Source organism: Alligator mississippiensis, chromosome 14, assembly GCF_030867095.1.
Source record: "Alligator mississippiensis isolate rAllMis1 chromosome 14, rAllMis1, whole genome shotgun sequence".
Classification (NCBI taxonomy): domain Eukaryota; kingdom Metazoa; phylum Chordata; order Crocodylia; family Alligatoridae; genus Alligator; species Alligator mississippiensis.
In genome coordinates this window covers 1,851,533-1,867,366 of record NC_081837.1, presented here as the reverse complement: position 1 = coordinate 1,867,366, position 15,834 = coordinate 1,851,533, and the positions used below count along the sequence as shown (strand labels likewise).

The window sequence follows — 15,834 nt, the reverse complement described above, 5'->3', positions numbered from 1 at the left end:
GGGTTTTGCTTGGGACGTGCTGACTGGGTTGGATGCAAAGGGATGCGGGGTGGGGATGGAGAGAGGCGGCGGGCTGTATGTGCTGAGGCAAGGCACCGCTCTGCCAATTCCTGCAACAGCCAGTGCTGCACTAGAGACTCCTTTCCTCGTTAGAGAAGAGAACTGTAATTTCTTCTATTGCAAAATCAAAACAGCGTGCTCAGAGCCTCAGAGGCAATTAGATCCAATCCTTGTGCACCTCCCCAGGAAAGTGCAGAGCTGCTACCGCTGTGCTGAGAGTCTCCTCCCTGCAGAGGAGAAGAGCAGCAAGATTGACACCCATCTCCCCAACGGCAATATCCAGAGGCCGAGGTTAAAGCCAGGTGTGGCACAAAGCCTGTGCTAATGATTTTCTCAGGTTTAAAATGGAAGGTCGTTTGTGCCAGCGATGAAAGAGCGCCTCTTCCATTCCCCTCCTGTTTCCATGACGTGCAAGTCTTCAGGGCTCCTAAGAGCAGGAGAGCACAGAAGGGCCTGCCCTGTGCAGACTCACATGAGTCCACAGTCCAACACAGGCTCTCCGCTCTGTATCTAGTGATGGGGGGGGTCACACAAAGGACCCCGACACGCTGCCACTAGCAACCCATGCACAATACGTCATCTGGATGGAGAGGCTCTTTGAGAAGAGCTTTGCAGAGTCTGCACGGCCAGCCTCAGCTCAGAGATCTCCGCGCACAACCCTGGGTGTCAGGGCGGGCTGTCACACCGCCCCTGGCCCTCTCCCTGCACCGCTGCACTCCAGCTGGATTCAGCGCTCCCAGGGAAGCAGGAGGGAGGAACGCTTCTGCAGCCAGGGCAGGACCCTGTCGCATGCACTGGAAACTGGAGAAGCATGTGCTGCTGGAAACCCACCATCGGCCAAGTCAGCGGGCCATGCCAGGGACGGCTCAGACAGCTGGCCAGATGTGGAACACAGGGCTGGCACAGATTAAAGTCGACAGCCTCCTCCCAAATGCTGCACTAAAGGGGTGGGAATACCAAATGTTTTAGCCTCCTCTTTTATTAATATGCCAACCCAAAGTGCCCATGAATAATAGATCTGTGAGGAAATGGCAAGAGGTTTACATCTAATTTCCATGTCAGAGGCAGCTTCTACCACACATGCAGGGCAGCCTCGTTCACCGCTTCTCGTTCCTCGCTGCTGAAGGAATTTGTGCCAATTCTGGGTCATGTGCAAAAATGCTAAAAGTGACCTTTCTGCCACTGCCAGTTCCAGGCTCCGGAGACTCAGACCTTTTCTGTCCCCTGCCAGGACGCTGCTGCACCTCTGGGAATGACCCACAAGCAAACTGTCTGGCCACGCTGCTTTGGGCACACGCAGCACGTCCACCGGAGTAGTGACATGTGGCACCACCACCCGTGCCCAGCACAGCTCCCTGGAAGCTGGCTCACGCTCCCGGTGAGTGCAAAGACAGCCGTACAGCAACAGCACGGGACAGCCTGGAGCAGAGCTGACCTTTCACTGCGCAGCCCAGGCGCGGCCACGTCAGAGCGCATCCACACGGGACACTTCACTACGGAGCTAATTAGCTCTGCAGTAAAGCATCATCTACATATGTGGCACTAGTAGGCCGCAGTCAATTATTGAATGCCACTGTAGGATAGTACTACCTGATGCAAGTATTGTCCTACAGCAGTGTAGTTACATGCAACAAAACACACGCAGACAGTGGCGCGGCTGGCTGGGGTACAATGATGCGTCGTGAGGGGGCTGCCTGCTGACTAGCCCTGCACTGGAGCCAGCCCCTCCACAGCACGCAGCCAGGGAGGAGCAGCCCCGGGCTAGCAGGCTGACACCCAGGGCCCCTGCCAGCCGGGGCTGCTCCACCCCGCCTCAATGTGCTGCGGTCCCAGGGAACCACAATTAACTGCACCGAGTTTACTGTGTCGCACTAATTGCACGTGTAGATGCACCCACTTAGTCTGAAGCCAAGTGGAAGGCAGGGTAGATCTGCACCTTCTAGACTAACCAAAGTAGATTATATACACACACACACACACACACACAGGCAGAGCACATTTTCAGAGCTGAAGCTGGCAGCCTACCAGGGGAACAGGACAGTCTCCATCATCTCTTGCACTGGGATTAGTGGCTGGTTTACACATCTGCAAAGTGAGGGATTGTCAGTGAGTGGGGGTGTGCATCTGGGCAGGTGTCACTGCTATGCATTTCAAGGAAGATGAACATCTCCCCTCAATTCAGCGATACTGGTTGTAGCCGTGTTGGTCTAAGGCCATAGGCAGACAAAACTCTTTGCGTGGAGGTGGTATCTTTTATTAGATCAACTAAATAGTTGCAAAAAAATGAAAGCACTTGGCAAACTTGGGAGCAGTAAGAACTGTCAGCGGGGATTTCTTCCTGAGCTCAGCTCTTGGGTTACGCTCCGAAACATGAAGATGGATGGGCCTTGTCATTTCCAACCTCGCTGGTGTGGAGGCAGATGTTATTCTTGGTCCAGTAACTGCCTGACACTTTCAAGCTGGCTAAGCTGTTTGCTTTAATAACATCCCCTATGAAAAAAATATGGAAGGTCTTCAAAATGAAGTGCCTCGGGCACCTGAGCTCCTGGTCTCTCTCAACACCTCTTCAAAGGGTTTAATTGGAGGCAGGTAGGAGCTGCTTTACACTCTGCAGCAATCTGACTGAGGGCCCAGTTTCATAAACCCCCGTTATGAGAGCCTAGTCCTTCCCAGCTTGGATCAATGCAAATGTATTATTATTTCAATTTCATCTGGGCAGCAGGACAAGGCAGGGCAATTAACCTGCCACACTATTATTCATCGCAGGCCCAGAACCTGGGCTCAAGCAGCTAGGAAATCACAATAAAATCAAAGCCCAACAAGAGCAAAGCGTTGAAGACGCCCTCCTGTGCTGCAGGATTTTTGTGCTGAAAGGTGCTTGCACTTACTTCCGGGCACAGCTCCAGCTTCCCCACCAGGATTCAGCCAACACCGAAGGACCCCTTTCCCCAGCTCCATCAGCAGGAAGCACGTACAGAAGAACTGCCCTGGAAACGGCGAGGAGGCAGAGCAGGCTGGGAGCAGCACGGCCAGGGTGCACAGGGCAGATCTGCTACTAGGGCAGATGAGAGATCGCGTGGGAAGAAAGGGCTGCACCCATCGCTGGGGACCACACGAACAGAGGGGATGGGGCAGGTGAGAAACCCAGGCTCTCTTGGCTTTACAGATTAGCCAAGACGGAGATTTCCAGAGCCGGGGACAGCTCCTGCCTGGCAGCAGCAACCCCCCAGAGCCCCCGAGCTGCTGCCAGGCAGGGAGCAGAGTTCCCACGGCTGCAGCAGGGTCTCCACATCCATCTCCTCTCCCCACCTTCCCACACGTGAAGTCCTAGTTCCAAGGGGTTAACAGGGCGCACAGCTTGCAGTCGCTAGCAGTCCCTGTTAGAAGTGCTGGCATTAACAGGACCGCAAGCCTTCCTGACGGAGCAGCACAGAACGAGGCCAGCGATCTCCCTGCATAGGCTCCACATCCCTGCAATTGGATCTGCTGAACTGCAGGGAGAGCACGCGGCTTTCCCCAGAAGGCGAGTGTCAGCTTGCGGGAGGGATGGAGTCAGGCCAGGGAGAGCAGGAGCCAGCAGGGCAGCAGCTTGCTTAGCTCTTCGGGGACCGTGGGCGATGCCTGTGGAAAAGCCCCACCCGAGAGCGCGCTGCACATGTGCACAGGCATTTACCAGGAGAGAGTCCCAGAGCCCCATCCCCGCAGGGCCCACCGCCTCCCATTCCCGAAGGCCTCCCATTACACCGATAGCTTGCTCCTGCTGGGGGAAGCGAGATGAAGTCCATGCCCCAGGGCCCTTCAAAACCACTCCAGGAGAAGTGCTGCCTTACAGGGCAACCGAGCAAGGGGGTGAGACCCTGAGCCTCCCAACACCGTGCAGCCCTCGGGCTGCAGCTCCAGAACAACACCCACCCTGCATGTCTTGCATGTCTGGGAGCAGGAGCAGATCCTGGAGGGCCTGTGATGGCCGTGCCGAGGGGCACATGGTACTATGCACACACCGAGTTTCCAGGGGTGCCAGGGCAGTCGCAGCAGAGATGGTCACAGGGGTCAAGGTGAGCAGGTAGATTAAGTGGTGCAGCGGGTTGTGGCACCAAGCGGCAACGTCTCACCCAGGAACACGGCGCCCTTCGCTCTGCAAGTGGCGAAAGCACAATCACGAGGAGGGAGACGGTTACAGCATGCTCAAGCTACACCTCTCCCCCTCCAGCAATCACTCATCTGCCTCTTGGAAGACGAGCGCGCCGGGCGCCACTAAGGAAAGCCTTCTGACAGGTGTGGCTGGACGCTTACTGGAGAGCGATGAAAGGCACTGGGAACACTTGAAGCGCATCAGTCTCGCACTGCAAGGCCATGGCTCTTGAGCAGAGCTACTTGACGCCACAATGCGATAAATATTAAAGCAAAGAAATGCAAAGTTTTGACAAAATGACAACAATCAAACCCCGACAAGGGACAGGACAAGTGCATCCATGGCTGGAACGCAGCGTTGAGGCCAAACATTCAGGAGGGTGAAAAGCGCGTCTGACAGCATGAACAGCTGGAGAAAAGGGAAGATAAAGGGAATGACATCTCAGATGCGAGACCTCAAGAAACACAAATTACAAATGCCACCGGAAACATGCCACTGATTGATGCGGGACCCACTCAAGGGAACCTGGAGTCACCAGAAGAGGAGAAAATGACTGATGATAAGAGAACAGCAAGTGCTGGCTCACGGACGTGGGGGACATTCATTACAGTCAGGCTGCAGAAAGCACAGTTAGCAACTACCGGAATGCAGTTAGCACAACTTTAGGGCTCCTTCAGGAAGAAGACGGAAGATGGTTACAGAGAAGGGAAGAGGATCAGGAAACTCAAAAGAGCTGGCCGCATAGAGCAGCATGCGGTGCGGTATCAAGAGGCACCAGCAGGAGGAAGGCAATCGAGACAGGAGGCTCTGCATGAAAAAGGAAAGACTGAAATGAAGTACATGAAAAGAGCATTAACTCAAGGGGGCTGCAGATGTATCCAGCTCACTGTCTGCAACCAGTAAGGATTTTTTGGACACTGCTCATAGTAATGAAGCAGTGAGATTTTACTCTGGAGGTCCCATAATCCACCTTCCTATCATAACTGACATGCACGGGAATCTGCCATACGGCAAAAGGGCCCCTCAGCTACGAGACACTGGCTTCACTGTGGTCTGACACGAACAGCAGAGGCTGGAAAGAGAGAGTAATCCACAGGGACCCACGCTTACAAGACAGCTCCAAAAGAAGGCAAGATAAATGCATAACCCAAGCTACTGCCACTGGTGAAGCAACGTGCACTGCCTACGCAATGTCTCTGTCTGAAGAGCCATGTTTCGGACACACAGCAATGCTTGCACCGTCCTTTGAAAACGTAAACCTCTCAGCTGCATGTTGAGGTTCTCTCTCCACCCTTGAACATTAAGCCCATGATGCTGCATGTCCTAGAGGCTTCCCCACTTTCAAGGAAAGAGCAGAGAAAGCACAAAGATCCTACATGCCTCCTGTCTCCGCTAACGAGCGTACAGTGAAAAGCTCAGTCCTTTTTCAACAGGAAACCTTCTCGTGGAATTGCAGTAGGATTAACGAACTGGAGCACGGCTCATTCATAATGCATGAATACGCGCGGCGTTTGATGTCGTCAAGAAGGACACCCGTTCTTGAGATGAACAATAGTCCTACTGAAGACTGACAGTTAAAGAAAAGCCTTCCTCTTGTGCCACTATAAATTATTGACTCTCTAGAAAGCTGGAAAGAGGATGTAGCTGGATTAATAATTTAGGTTTTTTATTCCAAACGAAGATGGAATTTTACGCACCACTTCTCGCGAAGCCAACAGCATGTCCCGCGGTGCACGGCCTTCCTTCCCCGGAGCCAGAATCACGTGGGTGCAGCTGGGGAGCTCTCCAAGGTGGCTACAGCTCCACATCTCAGGCCTTGGACGAAGAGCCGGCGAGACTCCACAGCCCCGTGCCAAGCGGCTCATCGCTGGACTATCTGCTTTTGCTACCAGGCATTTACTTCTGACCCTGTGCTTTCCAGGACTTTGCACAGACTGCTCTGAAAAGGCAAATGTCTTGTGTCCTAGTGGGCAGATTTAGAGAAGGGAGCGCCTTTCCAAAATGCTCCCACTGAACACTGCCGCGTTGGTATTGCACCACCCAAACCAGACATAAACATGGCAGAATTTTTTTCATACTGAAATGAAACCAAGGATAGGCCCACAAAGTCCACACTGAGCAACCTACATCAGGGGGCCCAACACATGCAGGAGAGAAATAGCAAGAGGCAGGGTAGATGGGGAGGAATTAAGTGTAATCTGCATTTGGATGTAGTTCTGCACCTTGGAAAGATGATGCTGAAAAAAATCCATCGTTCCTATCCTATGATTAAAAAAAGTGGAGTGATAGTAGTATCTGCTCTTTGAGGCTAACTTACCCTGCTGGAAAAACCTACCCTGCAGCATTACTGGTCACAAGTTTGCATTCGGGTCTGGAACATCAGTAACAGCATTATCTGGCGGTCTCTAGACAAAATAACAGTAATTCCCATCACTTGACCCCAAAATCCTCTCTTTTCATGAATGCCTTTGTTTAAAGGACTGTAGAAGTAGGAGTTTCACAGGCCATTTCTGGTGTAAGGAAGTTAACATTGCCAACGTTTTGATTAATCAAATCCTTTAGGAAAAATATAATAAACTATAATCAAAGTAGCTTTGCTACATCAGTGCTCAAAGATGAACACATCTATGCCCAAATCGCATTTCAAAGTCAAGATGTTAGGAGCTTTGTGTCCTGAGATTACAGGCGAGTTTGAGTCTCCAAAGCCTGGGGAGCTGGAGCAGTGCTAAGTGAAGGCAGTTGTTAAAAAAGGAGGACACACAGCTCTCTCAACCATTTGCCTATTAAAAAATTTACATCCACTACTCTGCATAGATGAGAAGCAGCTAGCGAGAGCCTGCTGGCTACTTAATAAAGTGCCTGTCAGAAGGGAAAGGACAGATGCAGGCTATGACTCAAGGAAGCAGCCTGTTTCCATCACTCCTAGACAGATAATCTCAGAGATGGATGGACTGACTGGGACTACACATGAAAGCTAAGCTTGTGGCAGGGCTGTCTTGCCAGCTGGTGATGGCAAGGGGATGAGGGAAGAGAGGAAAAACTGCAGTAGAACCAGCTGTGTAAGCAACATCTAGGTGGGTGAAAACCTGGTGGGGAAGGAAAAAAAGAGGATCAAAAGGCAAATAATTTCCTGGAAAGCACAGTGCGAAGGAAAGGAAGGCGAGGAAAGAATTCAAACATCACTAGGTGAAGGGGAGAAGGGGGACGTGCGCTACAGTGTCTGTAGGAGATCATTTAACTTTACATTAAATTACATTCTCTCTGCGTTTCCCACAAGGGTTGGGAGCTGCACAAGCACTTCAAGCAGCTGAATTACTTTTGGTGTTTGAGCTGTGAACCTCTGACAGAAGAAATAAAGAGCCCTGGAGCAGCATCCAGGCAGACAGGAATTTTCAAGTATATACTACATATACTATGCATCTGCAGGGGGAGTCAATTCAGAGATTTTGGGGGTGAAACACTTCCCAGTGGCATTTACAAAAGCTTTTTAGCTCACCCTTCAAAGAAGATCCTTGCTCCCACTCCCAGATGCTTGAAGCACAACAGAAAGACAATCATATTTGTACGTGTGCAGGAACACAATTCACGTCGGCTGCTTCAGTAACGAGCTCCATTCATTTCTGCTAGCAGAGGACAACACATTACTCAAGGTTACAACACAATATAGCACCGAGAAGAGCCAATGCAATTTAGGCAGCATGCACCTCACGGTCACAGATCTGAAGGTGCCCTGAGAACCTTGTTCCCCCCCAAAAATTGAAGGCTTATAAGGAAAGCTTTGAGCAGGGGGTTGGGGCTAGATGACCTCCTGAGGTCCCTTCCAACCCTTATTTTCCATGAAAGAGTGGTGTATTTAGTGCTTGGCAGGAGACAAAAGGACCAGAGGAAATTTATAACATGACACAGTGCGACTATGAACACAAAGGGAATATTTCCGGTAAACCAGGTGGAATAGGGTACATCTGGCGGTGGCCATGAAAAGAAGTGAAAGTTTCATCACAAAGGACTCCTCCGACAGGACCAGATAAGACTGCCAGACCCTGATGCGGGTGACAATCCTGCATTCACAGAGGGATGGACTGGATGATTTAACAGGTCTCGTCTACACCTGAACGGATGTACTGGCAGCCAGGAATTGTTAAAAGAAATATCCCGCACAGATCATTTAGAATTCTAATTTATTATTAAATTACATAACAAAGCTTTTTTTTTTTTTTTTTATACATACAGAAAATGCACGATAGGGGAGAACAAAAGTCATTACAGGTGCAATAAAATAGTTAGGTTTCAGCAAGCCAATTGAAAAGCAAACAAATTAGAAAGTGCAACTGGAAAAAAAATACACAGGGCCCTGGATTGTTATGTTCCACGACAAAAGACGACGGCCTTTCCTTTTGACCAAGCATGATATGAAATGCTTCCGGGCTCAGTGGTGGGCACACTAACAGAGGCTTTCACATGGACTGATCACACTCGGGCATCAAGAGAGGCACAGGGCGCCAAGTGGATTTGCAGGGGTCTCGCCAAACACGGCTCAGTTTTGTCTTTAATTATCTTGCATAGCCCACTTTTACATATGCTCCAGTCTCCAGAGGGGGGGCGGTGCAACCTCTCCATCATGAACACTCCAGAATTATTTTCCTCATTTGAAAATTGTGTCCTGAATGCAATTTGAAAACAGGGAAAAGAAATCCTGATGTGCAAAGGCATCTCGGGAAACAAACTCAGCTCAGCTGCTTAACTCTGTATCGCCTGAGGTCCATTTGCAACCTGCAGCAAGGATCTGAATTGCACTAACCACTTTATATAAGGATTTTTCACACGCTAGAAAAAAAAAAAAAGGGGTATTGGTTGGTTGGTTATGTAATGGTGTGGTGGCAACTGGATTCATAACTCGATACCTAGAGGTTCCTCATCTCACGAGTGACTAAATGAAGAAAAATGCTATCTTTTCCTTCTGGATACCCAAGCAGGAGCAGACTCCCGTCTAACGAAAGCACGTACAGAGTTAGTGAACACCCCACTGGTCCCAGCCATACACAAAGGGAATCAAACCCATTAGGCATCCTTGCTCTGCCAGCCTCTCCAGCAAAGGATGCTGACTAGTGATAAATCGGACTGTACTGTAGGAAGGCCGGGCTGCTGTGACACTAGCTTGCGCAGGACACGGCGTTTCTCTTCCTGGGCGGCAGGGACTTTGAAACGCTCTCAAAGCGACTGAGAGCAGTCACCCGTGTGCCCTGCCAGAATCAACTGCCTACAGTCACCGCTGGATGCTTTACAGGACTGCGACACTACCGGCTTCGCTGGACTACCCACCCCCACCAAGTAGGGAAGCCTGGCTTCTTTAAGTGAGGTGAGAGGGAGCGAGACAATGAAAGAACACAGCAACGGGAGGCACGAGACCCAGGATGAAAGACTGAATAAGCCTGCCATTTCCTTGTTATTCTCATTTATCAAAGTCCATTGGCCTAGTTACAGATTGGATGCCTTAGTTGGGAGAGGGATGGAGGAGAAATAGCACGTTTCTATCCCTGGCCATTAGCATGCCTTCTCAGAGAGCCAAGCCGCGTGCCAGGACCATCGCACGCTCACGTAAGGGGCAGCTCTCCTCGGGTAACTGAATGCATTCGGAGATACCAAACTCTCTCAACACCATTTTGCACTGCAACACAAGATCAGCTCCTCGCTAGCCACGAGAGGTCAACTGCTTACACATTAACGATCAACCACGTGTCTTCCGTAGCAGCTTCTGTTGCACAGTAAAATTAAATATATAATCAATTAAGTACACTAAAAAGACTGGTTATAAGATTAAATATATGAATTTATTTATGATGCTGCAACTTTTCTAATTGCCCACTATATAGCAACCAAATCCTATCAATCCTAACAGGAGCATAACTGCCAATCAGGGCCCTTTGAAAAAAATCAAAGAAAATAACATATCAGGGGAGCTGAGTTTTGATCTCCCAACACACAGAGATTCATTAATAAATTTCCTTTATCTTTCAATCTTTTTCATGAAAACCCCCCTAATGAGCACTTTATTTCACACCAGGAATATTCCCCAATCATCCAAGTGACCATCCTTTATTTAAAAAGCTAAGCCTCAGAATTTTACAAGCGATTGCGAGCGTCTTCTAATCCCAAAGAGAAGAACCGACAACAAAAAAAGGCTTTGCAGCCTGTTCAGCACAAAGTCGCTACTCCGTACGCAAGCCTTTTTCAAGTCCAAATGAACAATACAGTTTACATTTAACCGTGTGATTTTACACACTACACAGGCACAATTCTTTACTCCCTCCAACAGGGTACTTCACATACACTATAAAAGCAGTAATGAAATGATGACTGTCCTGGGTTGGTTGTTGTTTAGCACAGGCTAAGGTCTGGAGACTGTATCAGACAGCAAGGGTTACCAAGAGAGCAGACAATGAACCTACCAGGAGCACTGCAAGTGAACTGTGCAAATAGTTAATCACGTCCTTAGAAAGAAGTCCAGTGCCTCAGAATTTTCCTTTTTTACATTATAAGACAGGTGAAGGTAGAGAACAAATGGAAAGAGGAGACAATCTGTAATTTTTACATCTGCTATATCAAAGACATTCCTGAAGTTAGATCTGTTAAGAGTTACTCAATAGCAATACATTTTGATGACAAAGTATTTCTGGTGTGTTTCGACAGCTGAAAAAAATCTATTAATATGTTTTTTGCAGGTACTAGAGAAGAGATTTAATTGCATATTCAGCCATTCACTCATTCAACTCTTTACTGTGAGTTACGTATTTAACAATTTTGCACACGGATACATTGGTCACCGGGCATAACCACTGTATTTTTCATTCCAATGTACAGTTTCAATCTCATCCTACTTACAGTGTAAAAATATTAATGCTATTAGAATAACTTTCATCTAAATTAAAATAGAGACTTTTTTTTAAATTGTTATATCTTTATGAAGACCTTTGTGGTATCAGCCCAAACTGAAGTATTTATACCCAAAAAGTTACTTTCGCTGAAAGTGTGTTTGGTCACTCTTCAAATGAATTAATAACATGGTGAAACTGAGAGGATACTATGCTCCCTTTTTCCAAAGCAGGACTGCTAGTATTTCCTGGAATCCCCTTAAAGCCACAAGAAACCTTTTCAATTCTCCTTGGAGAGCAGTTTATACATCTTCTGTGCAAAAAGAAATAAAATAAAATGAATCGAACAATCAACATTTGTCTGAGGAATTTGTGGGAAGAAAGCAGTTTTCACAGCATAAATTATGTAGTCATGACTTGCAATTGCTCAACCACGAGTTAGAAAATGTTACAGAAGTTGCATTTAGTAATAAAACAACCTGATGGCTTAAAGCTGCCAGATCCTTAATGTAGGGCCAAAATGTCCAGTGCTGTACTTGACCTTGAGGGGGAACCGGCTTCCTGAAGAGGTTCCATCCAGGAGAAGCAAACCAACATTTTTTCCACTTAATAGGCAACAACAGATTGCATCTTGTCAGAGTATGGAAGCTTCTCTATTGATTCTCTTAAATGCTATATGTTTACTTACCTCATAGTGAGATGGGGGATTTAAAAATTAAAAAAAAATCATCACAGGAGCAAAATTAAACAGAGAGAAAGTGTGTATGGCAAGGGAGGAGAAATACTGCAGCTTCAGCTCAAAACCAGTGTTGCAGAGTCTGCCACCATAAACCTTAGACATCATGCTGATATTCCAGCCACCATGAGCTGGAAGGCTGTTGAACAGGTCTACTGACTTCCCCCACCCACTTCTCCTTGATGGGGAGGGAGAGATGAGGTTGCTGAAGTCTCTAGAGAACGTCCATCAATGGAAAGCATATAGCAACAATAAGATGGTACAGATGCCAATAACGCCACCCAAGATAAGAGAGTCTCGTCGCTTCCGTAGATTGATCCTTTGAATCAGGTTGTTCACGGCAGGAAACCGATCTTTAGGGAGGCTGAGTTAAGGTCATGTCAGCAAGAAGCACCCACATTGAACAGGCCCCACTTTTCGTACTGAGAAGTTAGCAACAATCCAACGGTTTAGAACGACTTGCAGACTGGAGAGAAGAGATGCAAAAAAGCCACCTAATGGCTAGTTATCAACATAACCATTTGCTCTGTTAATAAGGGAAACAATGAGAGCGAGAAGACAAAAGAGCAGCTTAAAGTTGGCATGTATGAAGAATTGCATATTTAATCAGCTAAGCTACTAGTGGCAGATGAAACGTTACTTTTACTAATCATATTTACATGAGAATGAAAAATTAGGCCAAATGCATACATATTTGTGGAATTTATCCAACAGAGTGGGGACAAAGGAGAGTGCCTGCCGATGTTTCATATTCAGTGATTCCCTATTGCTGCATGGTATAGAGGGAGCAGCTGCCCTTGCTGCAAAATGTTTGAGCTGTTCTTATTTAACAGTTAAAAAAATAAGATTTGCAAACGAGATTTCAAGTTTTAGTCCTTTGTCTTTGGGCCCAAGAATCCTTTAAAGCGGATATTTAATTGAGTTGCTTTTGTTCTTGCCAGTTGCTAAAAACAGTAATGAAATTTATGCCTCATCTAGCTAGAGATTTTCAGGATGTAATCTGTCTAATCAAATGAGGCAGATCAAGCGCTGCTCTTCAGCCTGCTAATGGAAAAGAAGAAGTAAACTGGGGGTGGGGTGGGGGGGATGAACACAAGTGACATCAAAAGCCAGCACATCCTTTAGCCTGGAGCATGCAGCGAGAGAGATGAAATGAAGAAGCTAAATGTAAAATCAAGAAGTTTGCATGAGACGAGAGGATCCCCAGGTCATGAAAACACTGAGTTCCAAACTACAGCCACGACAAATCCATGTCAAGCGGTAGCTCCCTTTGTCTCTGAAAGAGAAAAGCAAAGGAAACACTAAAATGCAAACCTGCTTTTAACACAAAACACATAGCTGGAGTACACATTGACTTCTCCCTAGAATGTCAAATGAAAAATTCAATACTGGTGTATGTGGGGCATTCAAACTCATGCTTAAGGAGGTCAATACCTAGTCCAGCACATCACCAACCGGGAGGCATCTTGCTGATAAAGCAAGGCCAGCAAAATGAGATCTGCTCCTCGCTAACAATACAATGATCGTTGGAGTTGCACGGCGGTGGACAACAGAAGCGTTTGCAACCCTATTTGCAGAATGAACCCGTCTTGAGGCAGCCCCCTCTTCAGGCACGAGCAGCATAGCTCTTTCAGAAAGGATACTAGCAAAGGTGTTCATCTTGCTTTGTAATGACTTCAGCATCCCTCTCTGCGAAGTCATATTTTCTTTTGTTGCCATAGCAATGCTGGAGGAAGGGGGAGAAAAAAAAAAGAGTGGATCAAACTGCTGGTGCTAAGAATAATCTGCAAAACAATGGACAAGCAAGGTGCGCGCCACTCCTTTGGAGGGTGGTGAATGGGCTGTAGCTACGAGAATGAAACCACGTATTTTCTTCGCTGATCTTTACAAGTTAGCTTTATACCGCTTCTCCTTTCAATAGACAGAAGCAAGCAACTTTCTGAACAGTGCAAGTTATTAGCAAAAAAAAGGATAATGAAACATGATAGGCCAGCTTCGATTTTCTTCAAGACCAAAGAGTCTTGCTTCGCTCCAGAGGCACAACAGCCTTTTTTTGCACTAGATTAGCACCCAAAACAACTCACTGGATACACCACAGTGTGACTGCCATTAAAAAAAGAATTTGGTAATGAGTTCAACTCTAATTAAAACAACAAACGCAATCTGGACAGTGAGCATCGCTGCCTGAGGCCAAACGGCTCATGGAGCTCTACACTAAAAATCAAATGCAAGGCTGCGCCCTGCAGTGCCAAGGGCTTCTCTAGCCAGTACAAAGTGCTGCAGTTATTCCAGTTTATGCAAGGTACTTAGTCCTCTGGCTCCTGAGAAGTTGATAACACAGGTCCATTTGCTGTCCCAAACTTCTGCATTCCTGCATTTTGTCTTTCACTCGAGACTCTGAATTGGCTGGTTCCCATCAGTCAGAGCTGAACGACTGGTCAGTATTGAGAGAGACCCCAGAACACGATTTCCATCCGATGGGACCAAATTAACTTAATTTAGAGCCCTGGTCGTATCAACCAGTTGGCCCAACTCTTATCAGTCACGTGCAGACTTCGCACAAGTAGAACAGTAGAACTCCCCCCCCCGCCGCAACAAGTAATATATTTAATGATATTTCAAGAATCAAACAGTAAAAAAAAACCTGACGGTGTATTTCAGAAAGTTGGGGTGGGGGTTCATTTGCTTTTATTCAGGTATAAGCAGATAAATCAAAAGCAAGGAATGAAAGGGCAGCCTGTTACTTGCATCCACAGCTCAAATTTCATGTAGCTGCTCTGAAAATAATAGCTTTGTCAAGGCAAACAACATTTAAGCTCAATTACGTCTCAGAAAACAGAAAAATGTGAGAGCTGAGGCCTGCGGAGACTTCGTGTTTAATAAAGAACTGAAATATGAGAGCATTATTTAACCTGCAAAATGCTATTCTTGCCTGGCTGGTGAGCGGTTCTGGAGCATGGAAAGCAAACAGCACATAAAAAATGGTTGGATAATACCCAAGGGTGTTACTCCTACACTGCTGTTAACTGCATCTACATGAGTAGTTTTATACCTTTAACACTTAATTAGTCCCACAATCGCTTGAGATTTAGGATGTCTGAAAAATTGTTTCAGAGGAACAGAGGGGTCAATTACTGGCAGGACAACATGGTAGAGGGCAGCCTGAGAACAAGGTCGAGGCTGTCTTCTCCGAGGAAAGCAAATACAACGTTAGAAATACCTTGGCACTGGAAAAAGCAGGAAAATCCCAATCTTTTGATAATATCTTTATCCAAAATGACAACCACTGCTAACAGTCACCGTGCTGTTTCGAACGACAGCAAGTAAGAAGCACAAGGGACGAACTGGTGCTAAATCAGTCTCTTGGTATACACTTTTCATTTACGACCACAACTGACACGACTTTAACCAGTCTCTGTAGGGCATGAAGTACTTGGTCTTCAAGAATTTTACAAAAGAAGAATATCTGACTTCAGGACCTTGCGCTTGCGTTTACACGTGGATACCACTGAAGTGCAAAGGTGCTTGTACTGATATAGCTTATTCTGTAGGGGAAGAGGCATTAAATCGCCCTGCTATAAGAGAGACTTACCGTACTACAGCTTCATCCACGTTAATGGTTATACTGTGCAACTCCTTTGGTTATAAATAAATGACTGGCTGACATCTCAAACAACAGTAGTTATACTGATACACTTTTCAACCATGGACCGCATCTTCCTGAGCTCTTGAAACACAACCACAAAACAAGTTTTATGGGTCTGGGAATCTTTAGCAAGGGAACAGTAGCTTCTGCCCTGGCGGGGCAATTACCTTTGGGACAGAGGGTTTTGCATCACCCATGACCCAGTGGTTGGTTCTTTGCCCAGTCAATGAGGACACTGTGAACAGCAGTAACAAACAGCTGGGAAAATGGGCAGAATGGTTCAGTCCCAGAGCTGTCCTCAGGGAATTATGGCAAAACACCAAGGTACCAGTGGGCTGTGCCCCTGACCATTGAATCACTGGCCCCTAAGATCCCCAAAGCAACGTAGGCC

The 15,834-nt window shown here is 47.2% G+C and overlaps 1 protein-coding gene across 4 annotated transcripts in view; it reads right to left on the bottom strand.

Annotated features, from left to right (window-relative positions):
* Window positions 1-8,353: 8,353 nt before the first annotated feature.
* GOSR1 (golgi SNAP receptor complex member 1) overlaps window positions 8,354-15,834 on the bottom strand; it is a 47,656-nt gene continuing 40,175 nt past the window's right edge. For all 4 annotated transcript variants that reach the window (XM_006275194.4, XM_006275195.4, XM_019494934.2 and 1 more), the window contains exons 8-9: window positions 13,441-13,523; window positions 8,354-12,150 (exon numbers count right to left, since the gene is read on the bottom strand). In XM_006275194.4, the coding sequence (XP_006275256.1) occupies window positions 12,026-12,150; window positions 13,441-13,523 (208 nt within the window). In that variant the 3' untranslated portion in view covers window positions 8,354-12,025. The remainder of the gene's footprint in view (window positions 12,151-13,440; window positions 13,524-15,834) is intronic.